The sequence below is a fragment of the Centruroides vittatus genome, unplaced genomic scaffold, assembly GCF_030686945.1.
Source record: "Centruroides vittatus isolate TY-2023 unplaced genomic scaffold, ASM3068694v2 contig_620, whole genome shotgun sequence".
NCBI lineage: Eukaryota > Metazoa > Arthropoda > Arachnida > Scorpiones > Buthidae > Centruroides > Centruroides vittatus.
This window is the reverse complement of record NW_027122381.1, coordinates 1,718,058-1,739,127: the sequence shown is the minus strand read 5'-3', so window position 1 is coordinate 1,739,127 and position 21,070 is coordinate 1,718,058. Positions and strand designations below refer to the sequence as shown.

Below are 21,070 nucleotides of genomic sequence, written 5' to 3'. Positions count from 1 at the left end.
TCTCCTAGGAAGATCCCCTAAGTAGATCAAAAACGTTAGAGGTTGCAATTGATTATCGAATTTGCAATTAATTATCCTGGAATTTCTTTACAAGTTCAATTCGTTGCTATTTTATTATCTAACTGTTTTGATAATTTTCTTTTGTCATTTCAAAATATCCACATTAAATTTATTTTAAATGAATACTTTTTTTTGTGTGTAAAATTAAAAACAAGACACATTAAAAACATCACATATCCCTATCATTATTTCATATTTTTTGTTCAACATAGACTTTCAGCAAATGTATGTTTAATTAAAATATAATTGTAATGTAATAAATTTAATTTAATATATATTTTTGAAAACTTTTAACAAACTTATATTATATATAGTACTTCTATTATAGTAATAGCACATATATATATATATAAGATTAAGTAATTTTTATGAGTAAATTATTTGATAGTTGACAATTTATCACTAACAATAATCATGGTAATCTGTTGAAATCTTAATAATGAGATAATTTTGATCTATTATAATGTCAAACTTATGCAATTAGTAAATATTTTAATTAGTCAATAATTGGGAATACTTCCAGATTAGAATTGAACAATATAATCAATAATTTTTGGCAAACTAAAAGCTCTTTGGACTAAAATTTTTAATTAAAAACTATTAAATATAATATATACTTAAACATAACTTATATAAGCTATATTAAGCTAAAGTTCAAAATTCTAAACAATTTACCATTAAATTCATTATTAAATAATATCTACAGTAATTTATCAAATTATAATAAGTAATATTCATTATCAGTACAAATAACAATAAAAGCCAATTCATACTCTAAGTGAACAAAAAAGAAAAGAGAATATACTTGTTCTCATTTCACAAGCATTCATATTTCAAAATTATGGGAAAGATAAGCATGCATTTGCAATGTCAGTAGCAATAATATGTTAGTTTTTAACAATATTCAAAAGTACACATTGAAGTAAATCTAACTTGTAAAATGCTTACAGTATGAGAATGTTCACGTGTTAAATAGCTTTAAGAAGAGAGAATAAAAATTATTGTTAATTTTTTACTCATTCTACTCTGAGGGTACTAAGAAGGACCATTATATTACTTGATAAATTAGGAGTAGTTATCTTTAAATACATTTTCAATATTTTATAGACCCTTTAAATTTATATTTATTCAAATTTAGATGTGTATATCCACAAAATTTTTTAATTGAAAATACAAGAACAACACTTTAATAAACATTTGTTGTATTAATCTCAATTATAATTAGCACAAAAAATTGCAAGTTATGAAGCACATAAAAACAGAAGCTTTCTTGATTTTCCTTCAAACCAAAAGAGAATTAAAGTACATAACAAGAAAAAGTATGAAAGTGTTGATCTCTAAGCATTTTTGATGTTTTCTTTTCTATTTTCTATAAAATATGAATCAGCTTTTCCAATTAAAAAAAATGTACCAGCTGAAGCCAAGATTGTACAAATAAGTGCATTTTTCAGAGCAGTCATTCTTTCTTCATCATGTATAATAGTACGATACGATAATTCATTATACCTCTGAGCTGCCTCAATGAACTTGCGTCTGTAGTCTAACACTCTAGCATAGCATACCTAAAGCAATTTAAAAATTTCCAAAGTTGATAATAAAATAAATTACTAAAATATTTTGTAGTTACAATATTTACATTTAATTTGAAAGTTACTTTAAATCTCATTTCTGAATATATATAAAATTTATTTATTAAAATATATTTTCAACTTTTCTTCTTATTCGTTTAATTTTATAATTGAAAAAGTCAAACTTTCTCGAGAAATCACAAAGCTTTGTTTTAATAAGCACTTTCAAAGATGCTTGATCCTTATCCTACTCTAAGAGTGTAAGGTCTGATAATCAGATCCAATATTTTAACATAATATAGCTATATCATCAGATAATGGCTATCAAAATATATTATGTATTTCTAAGAAAGCTGGGTTAATCTTTCAATTACAAAAATGTTTTCAGTTTACAATTATTATTTTAACTGTATAAATTTCAGAAACTAAAAGTCAACAGGAAAACTTTCAAAAAATTACCTTATAATAAATCTGCAGCTGCTCGTTATTAGATTCGGCTTGCAATAAAGAGGCTCGATTTATAAAAGCTTCGGCTTGAACGGGATCGTCATCTTCCAAATATAATCTTGCAATTTTTAAATATGTTTCCAATTTATAATCAACCGAATATTGTCTGAAATAAAAATACTTTCTTTATAATGTAGAAGAATAAATGATTATTTAATCAGATTAGTAAGCAACATTTACTTAAGAAAACTTTAAAAAACTTATATCAATTATGCTTTTGATATAAAAAATATCTCATTTTTGTTCAACTATCTTATGAGTTACTCTACTTTTATATTTTATTCAAAGTCCACTTTCATTAAACATTTATTCCTTATATGAATTTTTTTTTTACTGCCTTTGTAAGAAATTAGAAAGATTGACAGAATGCAAGCAAAATATATTTAGTAATAAATTGATTAAAAAAATATAATGAATTTTATAAACAGAAGATAATTAAATCAATCAAGAAGATAAGAAAAAAAAAAGTCTTTTATTTACATTATCACTCTTTATTTATATCAAAAACATTTTTATAAACAGGACTTTTAAATTTTGTCCTGTTTTACTTTTAAATAAAAAATAAGAAAAATAAAAACAACAACTAGTCAGAAAGCATATCTGTCTAGATGAGAAAATTTATATATATATATATATAAATTTTCCCATCTAGACAGATATATTATATATATAAGCAAAGAGATAAAAAGTATACATCACAACACAACACCTTAAGTTGCTGAGAAATTTATTAAAAAACTAATGTTTTCAGCCAAATCTATTGGCCATCGTCAAGTTAAACCAAATTTGAATATAAATATAATGGAACATAAACATAATGGAACATATTTAAATACAAAAAAAATTAACGATAGAAAATACGCATATATATGTATAAAAATTAATAAATTATTATAACAAACCATACATATATATAAATACATGCATAAGATAAATAAAATAAAATATTATAACATTATATATTAGTAATGTACATAAAATAAAAAATGCAAAAAACAAAAAAACTTAAGGCATATACTATGAGCTCTCTAACTTTTTAATTAGGTATTTCCATACTGATGGTAATCCCTCTGCATCCCTAGCATTAATGCACGTATCATGCAATCTACTTTTATAGATTTCAATCTTCTCCGCATTGATAGCCAAAGTGATGAAATGCACTGGCTTAATAATATTTGCTTCATCCCACTTAACCATCGAGCCCTCAGATTGGGCCATTTGCAACAGTATCATAGTGTTGGATCCTTTGCTGATATTGTATTTGTGCTCTCTTAATCTGATTCCTAAATTTCTAGTAGTGACACCTATATAATAGTGACACCTTCTGAGCTCTAATTGGAAGAGCCTTTCTCTACTGTAGTAGCATATCTGAAAGGCAGAAAGAAATTAATAGGATATTAACAGGGATAGCAGATACAATAACAGCACTGATCAGAAGCTACGATGTAAGTAAAGCAAAGGCCCCAAGCGGCAGTTTCGATAAAATCACAAAATTCACTTATGATAAAAGTAAGAAGGCCATCATAAAGGAAATTTCAGACCGCAAAAAATCCAAATTAATCTTTAAGAGAGCTCTCAACCTGTATAAGTTATTAAGAAATGACAAAGACAACATTGACAAAGAAAGAAGAGTGGGAGTATACAAGATTCCATATGAAAACAAAGAACTAGACATCAAAAAAAATTATATAGGTGTCATTACTATAAATTTAGGAATCAGATTAAGAGAGCACAAATACAATATCAGCAAAGGATCCAACACTATGATACTGTTGCAAATGGCCCAATCTGAGGGCTCGATGGTTAAGTGGGATGAAGCAAATATTATTAAGCCAGTGCATTCCATCACTTTGGCTATCAATGAGGAGAAGATTGAAATCTATAAAAGCAGATTGCATGATACGTGCATTAATGCTAGGGATGCTGAGGGATTACCATCAGCATGAAAATACCTAATTAAAAAGTTAGAGCTCAGAGTATATGCCTTGGTTTTTTTTTGTTTTTTACATTTCTTATATTATGTACTGTACATTACTAATATATAATGACATAATATTTTATTTTATTTATCTTATGAATGTATTTATATATATATGTATGGTTTGTTATAATAATTTTTTAGAAACCAACTTTAAATTACTGGAAATTAGACTTAATATGAAAATTATCACCTTTAATTGTCCAGCACAAATGTTTTAACAAAAATAAAAACGTTTTCGATCGTTTTCAACAGTCATCTTCAGTTACAACTCAAATTAAAAAAAAGAACGATAAAATAGAATTAAATACAAAAATAATAAATGCGCATGCACAACTATAAATATATTGCGCATGATGCCTAATATACAGAATAAATGAATAAAATTATGTAAACAAAAATACGTGGCCGCATCTCTTGTATGTTGTTATTGTTTATCTTTATAAAACGATTTCCATGCGGTTGATAAAGAATCCGCGTCTCTATGATTGATACATCCCGTTTTTTCTTGGGCTTTATATATTTCTAGCTTTTCTAGATGTTTGATTGTATGTCTATTGTTCGTCGGCTTGATGACGGAAGCTTGGTCCCACAATACCTCAATATCTTGTTGCTTGGCGTATGAAGCTAGAACCGTACTGTCCAGATTCTTATTAATCGAGTACTGGTGTTCTTTGATTCTTTGCTCTAAGTGCCGTAAAGTAGCTCCCACATAAACAATATCCGAATTAAATCGTTGGTCCTTTATTGGTATGGAGTAAACCCCCGTTAAAGAGTTCCGATCTTCTCTCTTCTTGTCATTCCTTAACAATTTGTAAACTGTCGGATTACGTCGGTAAACGATACGTATATTATTGGCCTTAGCAATTTCGTTTATCATTTTGTTCAAGAAGGGATAATAATTGATTACCATCTTCTGTTTACCGTTATCCGCGGGAGAGTGATTACTTCGATTCTGGAACGTTGTGATAAGTTTTTCTACTATATTTCTCTGGTAACCTTGTTGTGTTGCTATTTCGAGTATGTAATCCAATTCTTTATAGGTATCACATATGTTTGTGCAATGAGTATAGGCACGCTTGATCCAAGATCGGAACGCCGCATACTTAATATGCCTGGGATCCACCGATTGATTCGGGATGATGATAGTATTTAGACCCGGTTTCCGGTAAATGTTCGTCTTGATTTCCCCTTCCCCGCAGGTGATATTAATATCGAGGAAATGAACATTATTATAGCTCTCCTGGTCCAGTTGTAAAGTTAAACCATAAGGGTTATCATTGATATCATTTAGGAATCGTTGAGTGTTGTGCTTATTATTCCATAGAATGAATATATCGTCTATGTATCTAGTGTATAGAATAATATCATTTTGGAATCCGGGAAGAATAGTATTTTCGAGTTGTCGTAACACCAAATCGCATAGTATAGCCGACATCGGACTGCCCATTGGCACCCCTCTACCTTGCAGGAAAACTCTCCCTTCAAATTGAAAGAAGGATGTATAACATATTAAATCAGACAGCTCCAGGATGTGTTGATGGTATTTGTATGAATTCTCGATGTTTTTAAAAAGGAAATCCCTTAACGCACAGAAACATGGGGGTAATTTTATGGAGGGATATAACGATTCGTAATCCATAACAGTCATGTACTCATCATCCTTTAGAGCAATGTTTTTGAGCTTCTCTATCAATTGTAGCGAGTTGGTGATAGTAAAAGGGTGATTTTGTTCTTTAGAACGAATAAATCTTACTAATTGCTTTTCGATGCGAAACGTCGGAGAATTACATTTTTCTATAACCGGTCGTATTTGGCAACCCGGTTTATGAGTTTTCCCAAATGCAAATATTCTTGGTGCCTTTGGAGCAAGGACTGTGGCTTTCTGCATATTCAACAGGCGTGCTAATGGGGTTGCTGTGAATCTTTTGACTCTCCGTTGTGATGACTCCTTTTTTTAATTTGAGTTGTAACTGAAGATGACCGTTGAAAACGATCGAAAACGTTTTTATTTTTGTTAAAACATTTGTGCTGGACAATTAAAGGTGATAATTTTCATAATAATTTTTTATTTTTATTTTTTTATACATATATATGTGTATTTTCTATCATTAATTTTTTTGTATTTAAATATGTTCCATTATATTTATATTCGAATTTGGTTTAACCTGGCAATGGCCAATAGATTTGGTTGAAAACATTTGTTTTTTAATAAATTTCTCAGCAACTTAAGGTGTTGTGTTGTGATTTACATTTTGCTGAGTGAGTTTACTTTAAGGAAAAGTATATAGGAAATTATTAAAAAACACAAAAATAAGAAGGAAGAATACATCTCAGAAGATATATAGGAAAATTCATAAAAGTAAAAAAGATCTGATTATTACTATAGCTGACAAAGATGGAATCCTGTTAACGATGACAAAAGATTATACAATATATGAAAATTCATGAGGCACAAAGTACGGTTTTAACACATCCAATGGCTGAGCTAATTGAAATGATCCCAAATAGAGTATGGAGATTTTCTTTTACTGTTTCAATGTACAGGCACTGAGAAAGCTGTTTTCAGACCCACTTTGGATTTGGCCAGGTCTACAATAAGGTTGCTGGATGGTAAGTCGCATTTGGAATGGACCATGCTCAAAAAATTCCCGAGGTTTTTCAATCTGTGGATTTGACCTGAATCCTCAGAGCAGTAGGCTAGCACTTTATCGCCTCAGTCATCTGGCTGGCAGAGTAAGAACATTAAAGCCAAATCCTTAATGAAAAAATTGAAATTTAGCCTATCTACAATAGCTTTATCACAGAGTATTTTTTGGATTTTATTTAACCTTCCAAAAAATTTACCAATAAAACAATAAGGTCCTCAGTATAGTGACAGATAACCATGATGAACTGCTTGAACATCATACAAAAGTTATCTTCTGCTCTCTGAGAGTAATGCATAAGATATATCTTGTATATTTTTAATTTTGTTGATTATACAGTACATACATAACTTATATGTATTTTTTGTTAAATTTATTACTTTTGCATCTACACAACATTATGAAATTATTTCACCAACAACTATAAACTCACTTTTGACCAGTTTCTAAGGGAATTCCCACAAGAACATTAGCAGCTTCTCTCCAACATTGTTCTTTTTCATAAATATCTGCCAGATGTTGTCGAATACTTGCTACCTACATAAAAAATGAGATAAACTGAGAATTAATCTTAGAAACAGAATAAAAAGTTTCAATAAATTGATTTAAAAATTAGATAATCATTGCTATTAACAAAGGAGATATGAAATTATTTTTATACTCAAAAATAAAAACAATTACTATCTATCTTTATGCTGACACAATGAAGTGACTTCTTTTAAACACTTGGCAGATTATTCATCTTTATTCAGTATAAAAAAAAAATTACTATCTAAACACAGATAAAAATAACCAAAATCCAAATATCTATCTAGAATCTATAACAAAATTTTTAAAGACCAATTTCATTGAGCTATTGTTTGGCTATACTTCAATCATTGTAACTAAGTAGTTTTGAACTAAATATATGAGGGTAATCCCAAAAGTAAGGTCTCCTGTTTTTTTAAAAATACAAAAAAATGTTTATTTTCAATAATGTTCATATTATTTCAAAGTTTGAACATTTATCTATTTTTCTGCATAATCGCCATTTCGATCGATGCATTTTTGTATGTGCTGTAGCAATTTTTGTATGCCCATGTCATAGGTAGGAAGTATAGGAAGTTGACCATTGATGGCCAGCTCTGCCGAGTAGCTGTTTGGAAACTGATTTATCATACAGAACCGGCACAAATATGACGTTCAAAGTGTTGTTCATACACTGGATTTTTTGAAAACGGGTGTTCGTAATTTGAGGTTTGACTGTATGTAAATAAATTATGCTAGATGATGCTTATGTGAATGCTTAAGTCAGCTGAATGTTATAGAGCAGGGGTGGCCAACAAGTCGATCGCGATCGACCGGTCAATCGCGATGCCAATTTTGGTCGATCGCTCGCGATATCTTGACTTAATGTGTTACACTTGTAACTGAACGCAACACGTGAACATAACGCGCAAAAGCAACAATATGCATGCATTTACGACTGGACTCGTAGAAAACACAGCCATTTAGCTTGAATATTTGATACTGTCATGCGGTAGCTTCTTTTCTTTAGTATTAACAATATTATTATTATTAATCAATATTATTTATCCACAGTGACAATGTTGAGTTTCAATTTTTCATTTGTTTAAAATGTAAGTACCTGTCCTTTATGTTTTAAATTAAATTATGGCTTTTCTTACCTATCTATTTACTTGATAAGTGAGTGTTTTCGGCAACAGACCTCTATTATTTTGGATTTTTGGAAATACGTCAATTGAGAAAAATATCCCAGTATCACCAAATATAGCAAATATATTTATTCCTGTTTCGGAACTACATACCTGTGTGAATTGGCATTTTCATACTTAAAGTTAACGAAGACTAAACATTCCGTCCTGACTGATTCCCATACTGAAGAATCATTATTATCATCTTTGTCAGGATATACACCTAATTATGTTTCCTTGGTAAGAGACGTGCAAACTCAGTCCTCCCATTAATGTAACGTAATAAAATAAATTCTAAATCTGTCTTTATCAGTAGCTAATTTGAATTAATAAATATTGTTAATAATTATTCATGTTGTTTTAATTCCCCTGGACGTGAGTTTTTTGGCCCGTTAAATAATTACGTTGTTTTTTTACGTAGGTAGATATACAGGGTGTTTCAGTACAAAGAGTACTCCTGCGAGCTATTGATAGATTAGCAAAAAATAAGTCTAAAAATCTTATATCATTCTTCCATGATAAATTTTCCTCGCCCCAAAAAAAAAATCGCGAAAGTAAAATCTTATAATCAAATTATCAGCCGTACTGTGCAGTTTTATAACAACTTTTTCAAGTTTACGAACAAATAGTACCACAATTTATACATTGTAATTGATAAAAAAAATTAAATTATATTTTAAGTTAATAAAAATCTATCTTGAAAGTGTCGAAAAATCGATTTTTTTAGGTGCCGCCTGTACGGAATGAACTCGTAACTGCAAATATCAAAAGTTGGGTCTGGAAATTTATTTTCTTTATGAGCTTATATCTTGAAAACTTAATAAGTGATTTAAAAAATAAAAAATAGTTTTGAACATATATTTTCCTTATCTACCCATAGCTCTCTGGGAGTGTACCTCGTACTGAAGCACAGTGTATAAACATAGTATGTATTTCACACTCCCCTCGCCACTTAGACTATGCCTACGACAACAAGTCGATCGCGACACATTTTTAAGATAAAAAGTGGATCTTATGTACACAAAAGTTGGCCACCCCTGTTATAGAGGACTATATTTATGAAGTCATGCCCTATCAGCGCACTAATTAACCTGTATAGTTTTGTAATTTAAATTAATAGTTTTGGAAATGAAAAGTAGAGTGCAGGTGTGTTATTTGGTAGCATAATTAGTAATGCAACTGCACAATAAATAGAAGTAATGAGTCATAAGTAGAAGTCCTACTCCAGATCAATCACCTTTAGTACAAAGTTACAATAATTAGTCCAGCCAAAGAATAGCCCAAAGAAATGTGGCCATATTTAGTTAATATCTAAATATATTAAACATAATTTTAAAAAAATAAACTATTAACTGTAACAATAGATTAAATGAAAATTTTATAAATCGATAAAAGTTACACAAAATGTTTGGGTATGGAAAGCCCAAAGATTCTAATCAGCCAGAACATTTTTGTTTTGGGGATAGAACTGTAGTGATGATCTTATATGAATCACATTGTATAACATTTATACATTATCTCTTTGTACATATAATTGTGTTAGAACTTGTGTAGAACTGAATAAATGTTTTTGTGTGTTTTTGTCACATCAGTAATAAGATTTGTTTTACTGGCATTTTTGAAAAACAATTATAGGAGATTATTATTCAGTCAAATATCAAAATTTAATTAACTCCCTTCTGAAAGTACAGGCATTTCCACTTAACCTTAATAATCCATTTCTGATAATCTGATGTCATGAAGGGAAACAAATTTCAGGCCAATTTCTCATTATTTTAAATGGGAAAAATTATAATGCATTACAAAGTCAAACCAAACACCCCAACTAATTTCCAAAAGATAATAGAATGACTGTATAAAATCAACAAACTAACATATTAAGATTAAAATTTTTAAAACAACACTTTCTAATCACCAAACAGTTAACATAGTTGTTAACAAATAGCTTCTTTGTATGCAATAACATATTTACAATATGATAATGTGTATTAACATTTACAATTTAGCATGGAAAATGGCGAAAAAGAGATTAAAAAAAAAAAATACAGATAAAAATTTATAATAAAAAATAACAAGAAATAAATTCCAACACATTCTTAACAATGCCTGTAACACTTCTGTAAATTGTAGAATTGACTGACTATTGTTAATGATATAAAAACATGTTTAGGTTTTGTTATATGTGGTGTTGGTATATGATGCTGAAATGTATCTTCCAGCATCAGCAACATTCAAGATGTATAATCTCTTTGTTAACACTTAATATATCTTTCTTGTGATTCTAAGATTCTAGCAATTGTATTCGGAATTCAATTCAAGACTTATTTCACATATTACTTTGTTAAACTACTGTATTAAAAAATATGTTTTTCTATAAAATATCAGCTAAAGAATACTGTATAGAGAAATACACACTTTCCATAAAGCTTGGATATTTTGAATATATGGTTTTTAATAACAAACCAGTCATTCTATCTAGAAAATGTTAATTGAGATTGTAAAATGTTTTTAAATGATTCCGTTTACATGGTCTAAAACAGTATGCAGATTCTTTATAACACAACAACAAATTTGAACTTTAATTTCTCGACAAGCGAGTGACATTCTGGCACTCCACAATTAATTCATAAACACAACACTGGTTCTTTTCTAGCCACACAGCTACACACTCTGGTCAGCACTGACCGGACACACCAAAGAGAAAACACAATTTCTCCCTTTCTAGGCAGGACGATCTCACCCTGCATTTTTAAGTCTACAGTTACATAACACACCTGACACGTGTGACAGAGCTGCATCAACGCTACATAACATAAACACACCTGAGACGTGTTACAATTTTGTTTAATTGTATATTGAACTTAACAGAGATGATGTCTGCAAAGTACACTTATAGTGATTGTAATGAGAGATTATATCATAACATATCTTAAAGACTATTTAACAAGAGTAAAAACAAATTTAACAATCTACATCCTAAAGAATTTATTGTTTGTAATTATCACTTTCAAAATTACAGATATCTGTGAATGATAGTATCAACATAACTAACATGTAATTCTGTCTTCTAAGTATGTTCACTAAATGTAACAGATGGAATGAACTTGCTGCATCTAAGATTACTTGATAAAACAAACTCACAACACCTTATAAATGAGCAACCAAATTTATTATCCTCTAACATTTTTGATCATGTTGAATGACCTTTCTCAAGAAAAAAATTAAGAAAATCAAACACAGAAAATTTGCATTTTCGAATGTATTTTATGTTTGAAAATGCAAATTTTCTGTGTTCGATTTTCTTAATTTTTTCTTGAGAAAGGTCATTCAACATGATCAAAAATGTTAGAGGATAATAAATTTGGCTGCTCATTTACAAGGTGTTGTGAGTTTGTTTTATTGATTAGATATGCAGTCTTTGATGTGTTGTAAGATTACTTAACATTATCAAAATGATAAACAAATATCTTTAATCTAGTAAGCATTTCTGCTATAAATATTGCTTGAAATTGTATATAGATTTTTCCAAGTTTTATGTTGTACAATTATTCATCGTTCTGAGTATTTAAACTACCGAACCTAATTGATGAATCATGAGCTGCATATTTATATCAATATTTTTCACTAACAGTAATGATAAACATTCAGCAGAAGCTGATAAATGCTTCATATTCAAATGTACATTTCCATTAAATACCTACTCCCTTTCACCCTTGTTTCTACACTCACTCAATTGTATATCCCTCCTCTAGTGTTTAAAATAGGGTACCAAAAACAATGTAATTGTAAGTCATTATTATTATTAATTTTTTGTTTCTTTTAACTTTATAATTTCTATATGTTCATAGTCTTCTTTTAAACCAATTTTTTTGCTTTTTAATTATTTTAACGGAATCTTTAACAATTTTGCAATTGTTATTATTGCAATGTTCTGCAACGTATTAATAATTCTCATTATTATATTTTATTACAGCAATGTATTCTTTTTATTCTAATTTTGAGTTCTCTGTTAGTTTCTCCTACATACATGTGTGCATTAGCATGATTACAATTTATAGTCTATAAATTTTTATAGACAAAATAATAACAATTGCAAAATTGTTAAATGTTCCTTTAAAATAATTAAAAAGCAAAAAAATTGTATAGGGGCCGATGAGGGATAAGAAGGTCCAAAATGCATTCCCCAGTTAACATAAACCAATAAGGGCTGTTTTACACTATAACCGACTTGACCGACTGGTCCGATCCTATAATCGGACTGACTAGTAGTAAAAGCATTCACACTGAGTATGATTATATGTCGGTGGCCAACTCGTAAGGACCAATTGGAACGCGTGTTGCAGATCAAAATGGTAGCCAATCATTGTAAGTTTTTCAACGTAAACTTAAAACATGGCCATCATGGAAAGCGATTGTGCATTTCGAATTGTTTTAAAACATATTTCATTTGTATCCAGAAATTGTAGTTCTGGATATGCTACTATTTATCGTCAGGCCTTATTTTTGGCAATGATATCTATCCGAATGTTTTATAAACAGAACAGAGGTTATAGACAGTTAACGAACCTCTTTGATAAATGTTTCGATAGTAAATTTTTAAAATTTGGGAGAAAAAGTATATTACACTTTTAATCAACAATCCGTCATTTTCTAGCTTCGACGTAGGTTGGATAAATCCAAACTTTGATTGGCTATAGCTTTGAAGCTCTCATTGGCTATAGCTCACAGACTGCTCCAATCCGACTACAAATACAGTAGAGAACCGAAAATCGGAATCAATTGGGGACTGGGGTTGTTCAGATTAGTGATTTGTTCCGATTACCGATTATGTACGAATAAATATATTAACCTGTCTGATGTTCAAATTTTTCTCTGTTGTGTGTCGCTTCGTGTTGAATTTTTCTCCGTTGCGTGTCGCTTCGTGTTGAATTTTTGTCGATTTTAAGCCCAACAAAATTTTTATAATAATAATCGAGGCTATTGTATCGTTAAAAATTATTTCTTTATTTTGTACAAACAAAATAAATATATTGAAGAATATAAAAACATAAAAATTATACTTTAGAAGTAAATCTAGTATCAAAAACGTTCGATTCGGCACGACACAGTCAGACTGAAAATCGTTCTGATTACCGGCGATTCCAATTACCGGGGTTCCGATTAACGAGTCTCTACTGTATTTAACTTTTTAAATCTGTCCAACTGGAACGACCAGTCGGTTGGCCGACTACTGTTGCCATGGCAACACAACTTGGAGTCGGACCAGTCGGTCATAGTGTATTGTTGTATTGTATTGTATTGTTGGTTTATTGACGTAAAGATTTATTTTACATGCCCTGTACCTGCCAGTGGCACAACCAGGGCGTAGGAAACAATATAATTGGCGCTACAGAATGCTACATTGAAGAGACAAGATAGTGTGAAACAGCCCTAAATGTTGATGATTTCCTAATCAGGCTATATTTCCTATTCTGTGTATAATAACTATTTACAATAGATGTTGATGGCCATTAATAAAACTAACAGACAACCACCAGACATGAAAGAAATTCAAGAAATATAATTTTTGTTAAATCTTTACATTTAGTTAAATTTGGCACCATACTGTAAATCACAGAATAAACACTTTCAGATGCAGAAGCAACACTCCAAACTAATTAGCTTGTAAATAGTTAAAGGGCATATCTCAATTTACCATATTGAAAAAGTATCTGTAATTGTCATGTAGTAGCATGAATTTACCCTGCACAAATGCTGGATAAATTCATGTGCCTAATTTTCTTCTGATGAAACTTTGTAAATTGCCTGACTGCAGAGCAAATCTGGACTCATTGGTAAAGAGAACTGGACTCCACTTGTTATATCCCCAATCACAAATGATCCTCTGCCCAGTACCAGGGACAAACTTAAATATGACACCTTTTGGATAAGCCTTTCATTATTCTGTTGAAAATTTAAACATTATAAAAAAACTACTAAAAGAGAAACAAATAAAAACTGGAAAAAATGTAAATACAGTGGTGCCTCATATAACGTACTTAATCCATTCCAGGTGCACATCCATTAAGTGAAACGTCCGTTATACGAAACGCATTTTCCCATAGAAATACATGTTAAAAATTCTAATCCGTTCCGCAGCATAAAATAACCGTACTGTATCATAAAAAATGAACATGGGGTGCGTTCTTTTATTCCTCCGCGCAACTCTGCGCGAGCTACATCCGTTTAAAAATTCCTGCGGAACACATTCCTAAATTCCGGTAGGAGTGCACGCCATCAAACGGCAAAAACGGCCACTCGTAGCAGTAGTTTATGGTGGAAAGCAACATGGTGTCCTCCATGGCTCAGATAGTTTTGTTTCCAGGTCCATTATGTGGTTTTATGAATGAAAATTTAGAAATTGTGAAAGCGCGAGTTAGCGCACGCGGTGATGTAAGTGTCTTTACGAATTTTTTTTCGAGGCTATTTTGATTGCTCTTTCAACAAATAATCCGTTTTATGGTTAAATTTTACAACTGGGACCCTTCTTTTGCCTTTTAAAGCTCATATTTTAGAATTTTAGATTCCTCTATCACGATACTATCGATAGTGCGGGTGCCGCCATCTTTCTTTCTTTCACCGTCGTTCCTAAATGTCTACAAACAGCAGCACACTCCCGTAGTAGGGGAGACGCAGAGCAACTGCTATTAAAGAATGCACCCATGGAGCAGTCACCAATTATGCCAGAAAGTCCGTTGTTCGCAGCGTCTGTTATTCGAGGCGTACGTTATATGAGGCACCACTGTATTAATCACCTAAGTAATCTTACAGTTAGTTTTATTCCAGTATTATCTTAAAAATGATGAACATTTTGAACAGCTTGACTGTCCTGCTTCAGGTCATTTATACATGTTCAATTTAGAATGTTTATTCTGTCGCATTACACATTCAAATTGAATTCAAATTTCAAATATTTTTTGAAATTTACAAAATTTAAATTTTATATTTTATAATGCGATAGGATAAACATTCTAAATTGAACATGTATAACTTACCCGAAGCAGGACAGTCAAGCTGTTCAAAAACATTTGTTGTTTTTACATAATAAAAAACACTTTTCATTAATATAATGCATATTATAAATACATGTAATAATATAATTTTTCATACTCGTGTGTCAATTTTCTATGAATTTATTAGTTTCCCTTGTAATTTTGGAATTTTGGTGTCCCATCATCTCAGCACCATGGGCATGTGCCCCCTCTGCCCCTATGTTTCCTTAGCCCTGCTGCCCAGTTTCTGTAAGTACACATTATCATACACTTAAAGGGACATAAATCATTGGTCTATATGCATAAAGGCCACCTTGGAGAAGGAAGTTTTGAGTGGTTTGACCTGATATCCTAAGTCCTGTTTCCAGGTGAAGATTTGTAGTACTGTACAACCTGTTCCAATAGATACTTAATAGTATGGTAACAGTCATCTCTTGATGTTGTTGCTCAGACATCCCTGACCTTGCCATCTTCAAATATATCTTGTACGATGGAAATAGATCCACAATAAGAAAATGACATCCATAGCTTCTACTACAACCCTCTATATCTGGCCAGCTTCCAGTCTTCCAATTACACTCCATGCCATTGATTTGAGTAAATTATGCTGGTGATACATCATTGAAATCAACTGCTGGATAAAACCAACAGATTTTTGTACCAGTAAAGGCAATTTGCAGTTTAATGAGAAAGGTTCTGCAGCAACATCATTTATACACAAATTGATTGATTGCATAATCTGCTGTCTCGTGTATTCATTTCCATACAGATATGCATCTCTCTGATCTGCACATATACTCCATGTGTAGTAAGTATATCATATGATTGGCTTACATTATGTCACCAACGTTCACTGGTCTCCTAATTGTTTTGATCAGTATAGATTTTAATCTCTATTTACCAAAATTATTTTAAAATATAAATATCCACATACAGGTAAATATTACCTGACATTATTAGTTAATGCCAAATGATACTGTAATGCATCAGGCTATTTTTTGGTTAAATTAATAATTATAATAAATTAATATTTACTAAAAAATTTATAATATTCTGGAAGAAAAGAATTGACCTGGAGTGGGACTTGAACTCACAATTCTCCCTTACTGTGTGAATGCATTGCCAGTTATGCTACATGGACTCCAAGTGATTCTTTGCTTCCAGACACATTTAATTATTGATATAACCATCAACAGTTACTACACAGTGTCAACTGGGGCAATAGCCTATATACTCATCCACTATGGAAAATTTAATTATTAATGTAGCCAAAAAATAGCCCAATGCATTACAATATTGTTTGGCATATATCCAAATACTTGCCAATTCAAGTAAACTATTAATAAAAAATATAAAGTAATTTTGTTACTCTATTTCAACATGATGCTGGCTATCCCTTCAGGGAAAACTGCAGAAAATGATATCAAAGGTTCTGCTGTTAACTGCCACTTCCATATCTGAGTGTGTTTATTCTGTAGCATAAATTATTAGAAATAAAACTGCTTTTTCTGGAAACCAAAGTTTATTTGTATATTAAATATTTTTTCATTTGTAGTAAATTTCCAACAATGTCCCATTTTTCAAACATTTGTATCTACAAGCTGAAAACAGCCTAAGATAGCAAGATATGTTCGTTTTATAAAATAAACTTTGGTTTCTAGAAAGAAAAATTTATTTCTAATAATTTAACTATCCGCTTCTGTTCAATTTTTCAAATATCAATTTGTAATTGGTTCAAACACGGTTACTCTCTAGAAATGATCTACAGATTCCAAAAATATTAGCCAATCAACAACTGGGTAAAATAAAGTGGTTGATTGGCTAGTACTTTTGAAATCCGTGGATGTGATCATTTCTAACGAATAACAGTGTTTGAACTGGTTACAAATTGTTATTTCTAATAATTGTTACGTTACATAACAACTATTACACTAACATAAGTATTACACTTTTACAACTTAAATTCTATTAACTGCATAGTACTACAATAAACCACAACTTAAATAACACAAAACAAAAAATCTAATTTAACATTAAAAATATTCTGATGAATGTTTTCAATCAATACTGATCTTCTTCAATGCATTCCATTTGTAGAACATAAATGACTTGAAGATCAGTATTGATCAAAAATGTTTGTCAGAATATTTCCACTGTTAAATTAAATTTTTGTACAGGATTTATAAAGGTTAATTAAGCAAACATAAACCAAATATACCTGGAACCAGTAAAACTATTTAATAATATGGACATTTTCATCCATAACCTACAAATATCATCAGGTATATATTAAAGAATATTGAACAGAACAACTTTAAGCAATCAAACAATGGTTTTGGGTACGCTTGGGTGTGCTGTTCATTACATACAACCAGTTTTTAGAAGAAAGGGAATGGTTATTTGTTATTTAAGCTGTGGTTTACTGTACTTTTACAATTTAATAATTACCTGCTCTTCAAAAGAAACAACTCTTGGTTGTACTCTGTCCAGAGTAAAGTGTGAAACTGTTTTCGAAATGTCATCAGTTAATCTAGTCAGATGATTGCCAACGTCAGTCAGTAACTGTCTAGAAATTACTAAACTCACATTTTCATTGACAACTAAAATAAAAATTAAATTTATTATTTTTACTTTTACTAATAATATTACTTTAATATAAAAGAAGTTTACTTATTGTGAATATACAAATTTGAATCAAATTTTAAGAGTGAATAACTTTAAACTAAACACTAAACAATAAACTGTTAATCTGCAGCTATTGACAATCATCAAATTGCCTCAATATATTCATTAATACACAGAATACATTTATTAATGTGGCTCCATACATTCAGTATTCACTGAATGCTAAGCAAACATTTGGCCAATATTGAGTGGTGTGAATGATTTATTCATGAATGGCAAATATTTAGTATTTGCTACTCCCCATTCCCTGCAGTATACTATGTCAAATCAAAAAAGGACAAATCTCAAACAAACGTTTGTAATTACTATAACGAACCAGTGAATAATCAATGGAAAGTAATCATGTGTGCATGTGTGCTTGCTATATGACAAACACTTTGGCAAAAGGAAATTATTTGGCAATCAGTGAGTAGTGAGTATGTGGAGTCACCCTTACATATATATACAACAAAGCATACGGTATTACAATTGCCTATCTTCATCAAAATTTAATTTTGAGAATACTTGATTTAAATTAAAGCTTGAAAATTCAGCTACATTCTTAAATAGTATAATTTAAAATAAAATTTTACATTAAATATGATAAAATGAACAAAAATAATGCTCATTCATCTTCAATGTTTAAAATCATTAATGTTTTAAATACGATTGATTTTTGAATTAAAATCTGCGTTTTTTTAATACACGAAATATTAATAAACTTTTTAATTAATAAAATTCTGAAATTTGTCCTAAAAGCACACAATTAAGCTACCATCTTACTTGTTATCACAAGTTTCTATAATTTAGTTAAAAATTACTTTATTTCTAACCAAAACATAATCCAACTTTGATATGTTTAATGAGACTAATTAATTAATTAATTGGAATAACTGAAATTTTGGAAAATTAAATAATTAATCAAAAGTTATTTAATTTTTATACATTCGAACTTAAGTTAACCTCGTATAATTATTGTTCATTTCATTTACAAAATATTTTATTTAATTTTTTTATTAAACTCAAAAGAGAATCTACAAACAACAATCAAATTATTTTTTGGCAAGATCATCTTCAGTGTAACAACTGTTGAAAAAATAAATTGATTAAATAATTATATATATACATATTAACATTATCAGTTTCAGCAAGTCCTAATGTGATTACAATAAGTGAACAAAATATATTTTGTAGAGAACCATGAAGTTTGAACTGAACTATTTTACTCAATAATAATTTTTCACATAGAAAAAAATAGAATGAATTGTTTTCTCTTAAGGGTTTTACATCTGATGATAAATCACTTATTAAACTTTACGTAAATATAATTATTATTTTATCACTTTACGTGTAAGAATAGTGCATTCTTTAATTTCTAAAATTATAAACTACATCCATAAATGTCAACAGGATGAAACCAAATATGCATCTGAATTTTAAAATGTGTTTATGGCACAATACTTTAACATATTTATTACATTTATTTCTATAGTAATTTCTCATTACATTATTATACAAGAACTTATATTTCTATATTATTGCATTGACTGCATAAAATGTGATGAAAACTTTCAGATCAAAGAATCTAAGATATAACAACTCTCTCTTAATTCTACATATAATAGACTTCACTATTGTACTCATTATAGGACTTGCCTAAACTAGTAACATTAAATAAGGTAAGACAACATTTAGAGTCAATGAAACCAGAATTTTATCTAACATTAAAAGGACATGTTGAAAGAGTTAAAAAATGTATAGCGTAAAAATTTATCAATTAATATATAATTTGTACAGTACTGTATGCTGTTATCGACCTTAACAACAGTTAGTGTAACACCAGCAATTTAAACTACTTTTTTATAATAACAACTATAATCTAACTCTGATTACAACAATCAAAGTCTACTGTATTTCATACCAAATAATCAAAGCTCAAAAATATTCTAGCACACATTACTTGAAACAATAGCTATTATAATGAATTGTTGCCCTCTTGAGCATATTCACTCAGTTCACTTGTGTGGCTTTCGGTTCATTTCGGCTTAAGTCTATATTTTATCTCAAAATATTTTTATCAGTTTTTACAGCACTATCTGCCATTCAATTTGACTTATGATACATTAAACTACTTAAATTATGCCCAATCTCCATTCATTTGCAAACTGTAATATTTGAAAGAACTATTTAGCATGGATGATCTAGATACTATGATTAATTAACTTAATTAAAGTAGCTTAAAGTTATCAAAAATGTTTATTCATTTTTAATTAAATTCTCACTAATTTTTGGAGTTGGAGTTTTGATTTTATCAGTATTTACATAATTAATGCACTTTTAACAGTGGTTTTTTTGATTTATTGAAATTCATCATTGAAAATACCTGTATGCACTTTCAATCATTGTTGTACTCACAGCAGCATTTCTCTTCAGATTCTCAAACTATTCTGATGGTAATAATTTATAAAAGTTTAGCAGGTCAGAGTCCTTGAATTGTGTTTTGTGAGAATCCGATATTTGCAAATCAGCACATTCCAGATGGAAGTCTTCAGAACTATATCATCATGTACAGTACAATATATGGATTTCCAAACAGTTCTAAAATAATTATATATAGATTCTGTAAATCTCTGATCAAAAGAATTTCAAGGTATTCCAATTTAATGAGTACAGTTCATTTTCATCTCTGAAACTTGCTTTTATCCTACTTCAGCAAAGAAAATGAACAAAGTTTTGACTATCATAGGGGCCCACCAGTGGCCAAGAGGTTTTCATTTCCCTGAACACTAGGAGTTCGGTCGTGGGTTCGCATCGCTCGGACAGGCTGGCCACGTGGAGTTTTCTGGGTTTTCCTCACGTCTGTAACACCTAAATAGGAGCCAGTTCCCCTTAAAAAAGACCACCTGGAAGGCATCCCCCT

At 30.0% G+C, this 21,070-nt stretch overlaps 1 protein-coding gene across 1 annotated transcript in view; it reads right to left on the bottom strand.

Moving 5' to 3' along the window:
* Positions 1 to 21,070, bottom strand: part of CSN4 (COP9 signalosome subunit 4) — a 64,743-nt gene that overhangs the window by 27,587 nt on the left and 16,086 nt on the right. Inside the window, exons 3-6 of the mRNA XM_067275409.1 lie at positions 17,935 to 18,086; positions 7,195 to 7,298; positions 2,088 to 2,241; positions 1,472 to 1,622 (exon numbers count right to left, since the gene is read on the bottom strand). Coding sequence (XP_067131510.1) covers positions 1,472 to 1,622; positions 2,088 to 2,241; positions 7,195 to 7,298; positions 17,935 to 18,086 — 561 coding nt within the window. The remainder of the gene's footprint in view (positions 1 to 1,471; positions 1,623 to 2,087; positions 2,242 to 7,194; positions 7,299 to 17,934; positions 18,087 to 21,070) is intronic.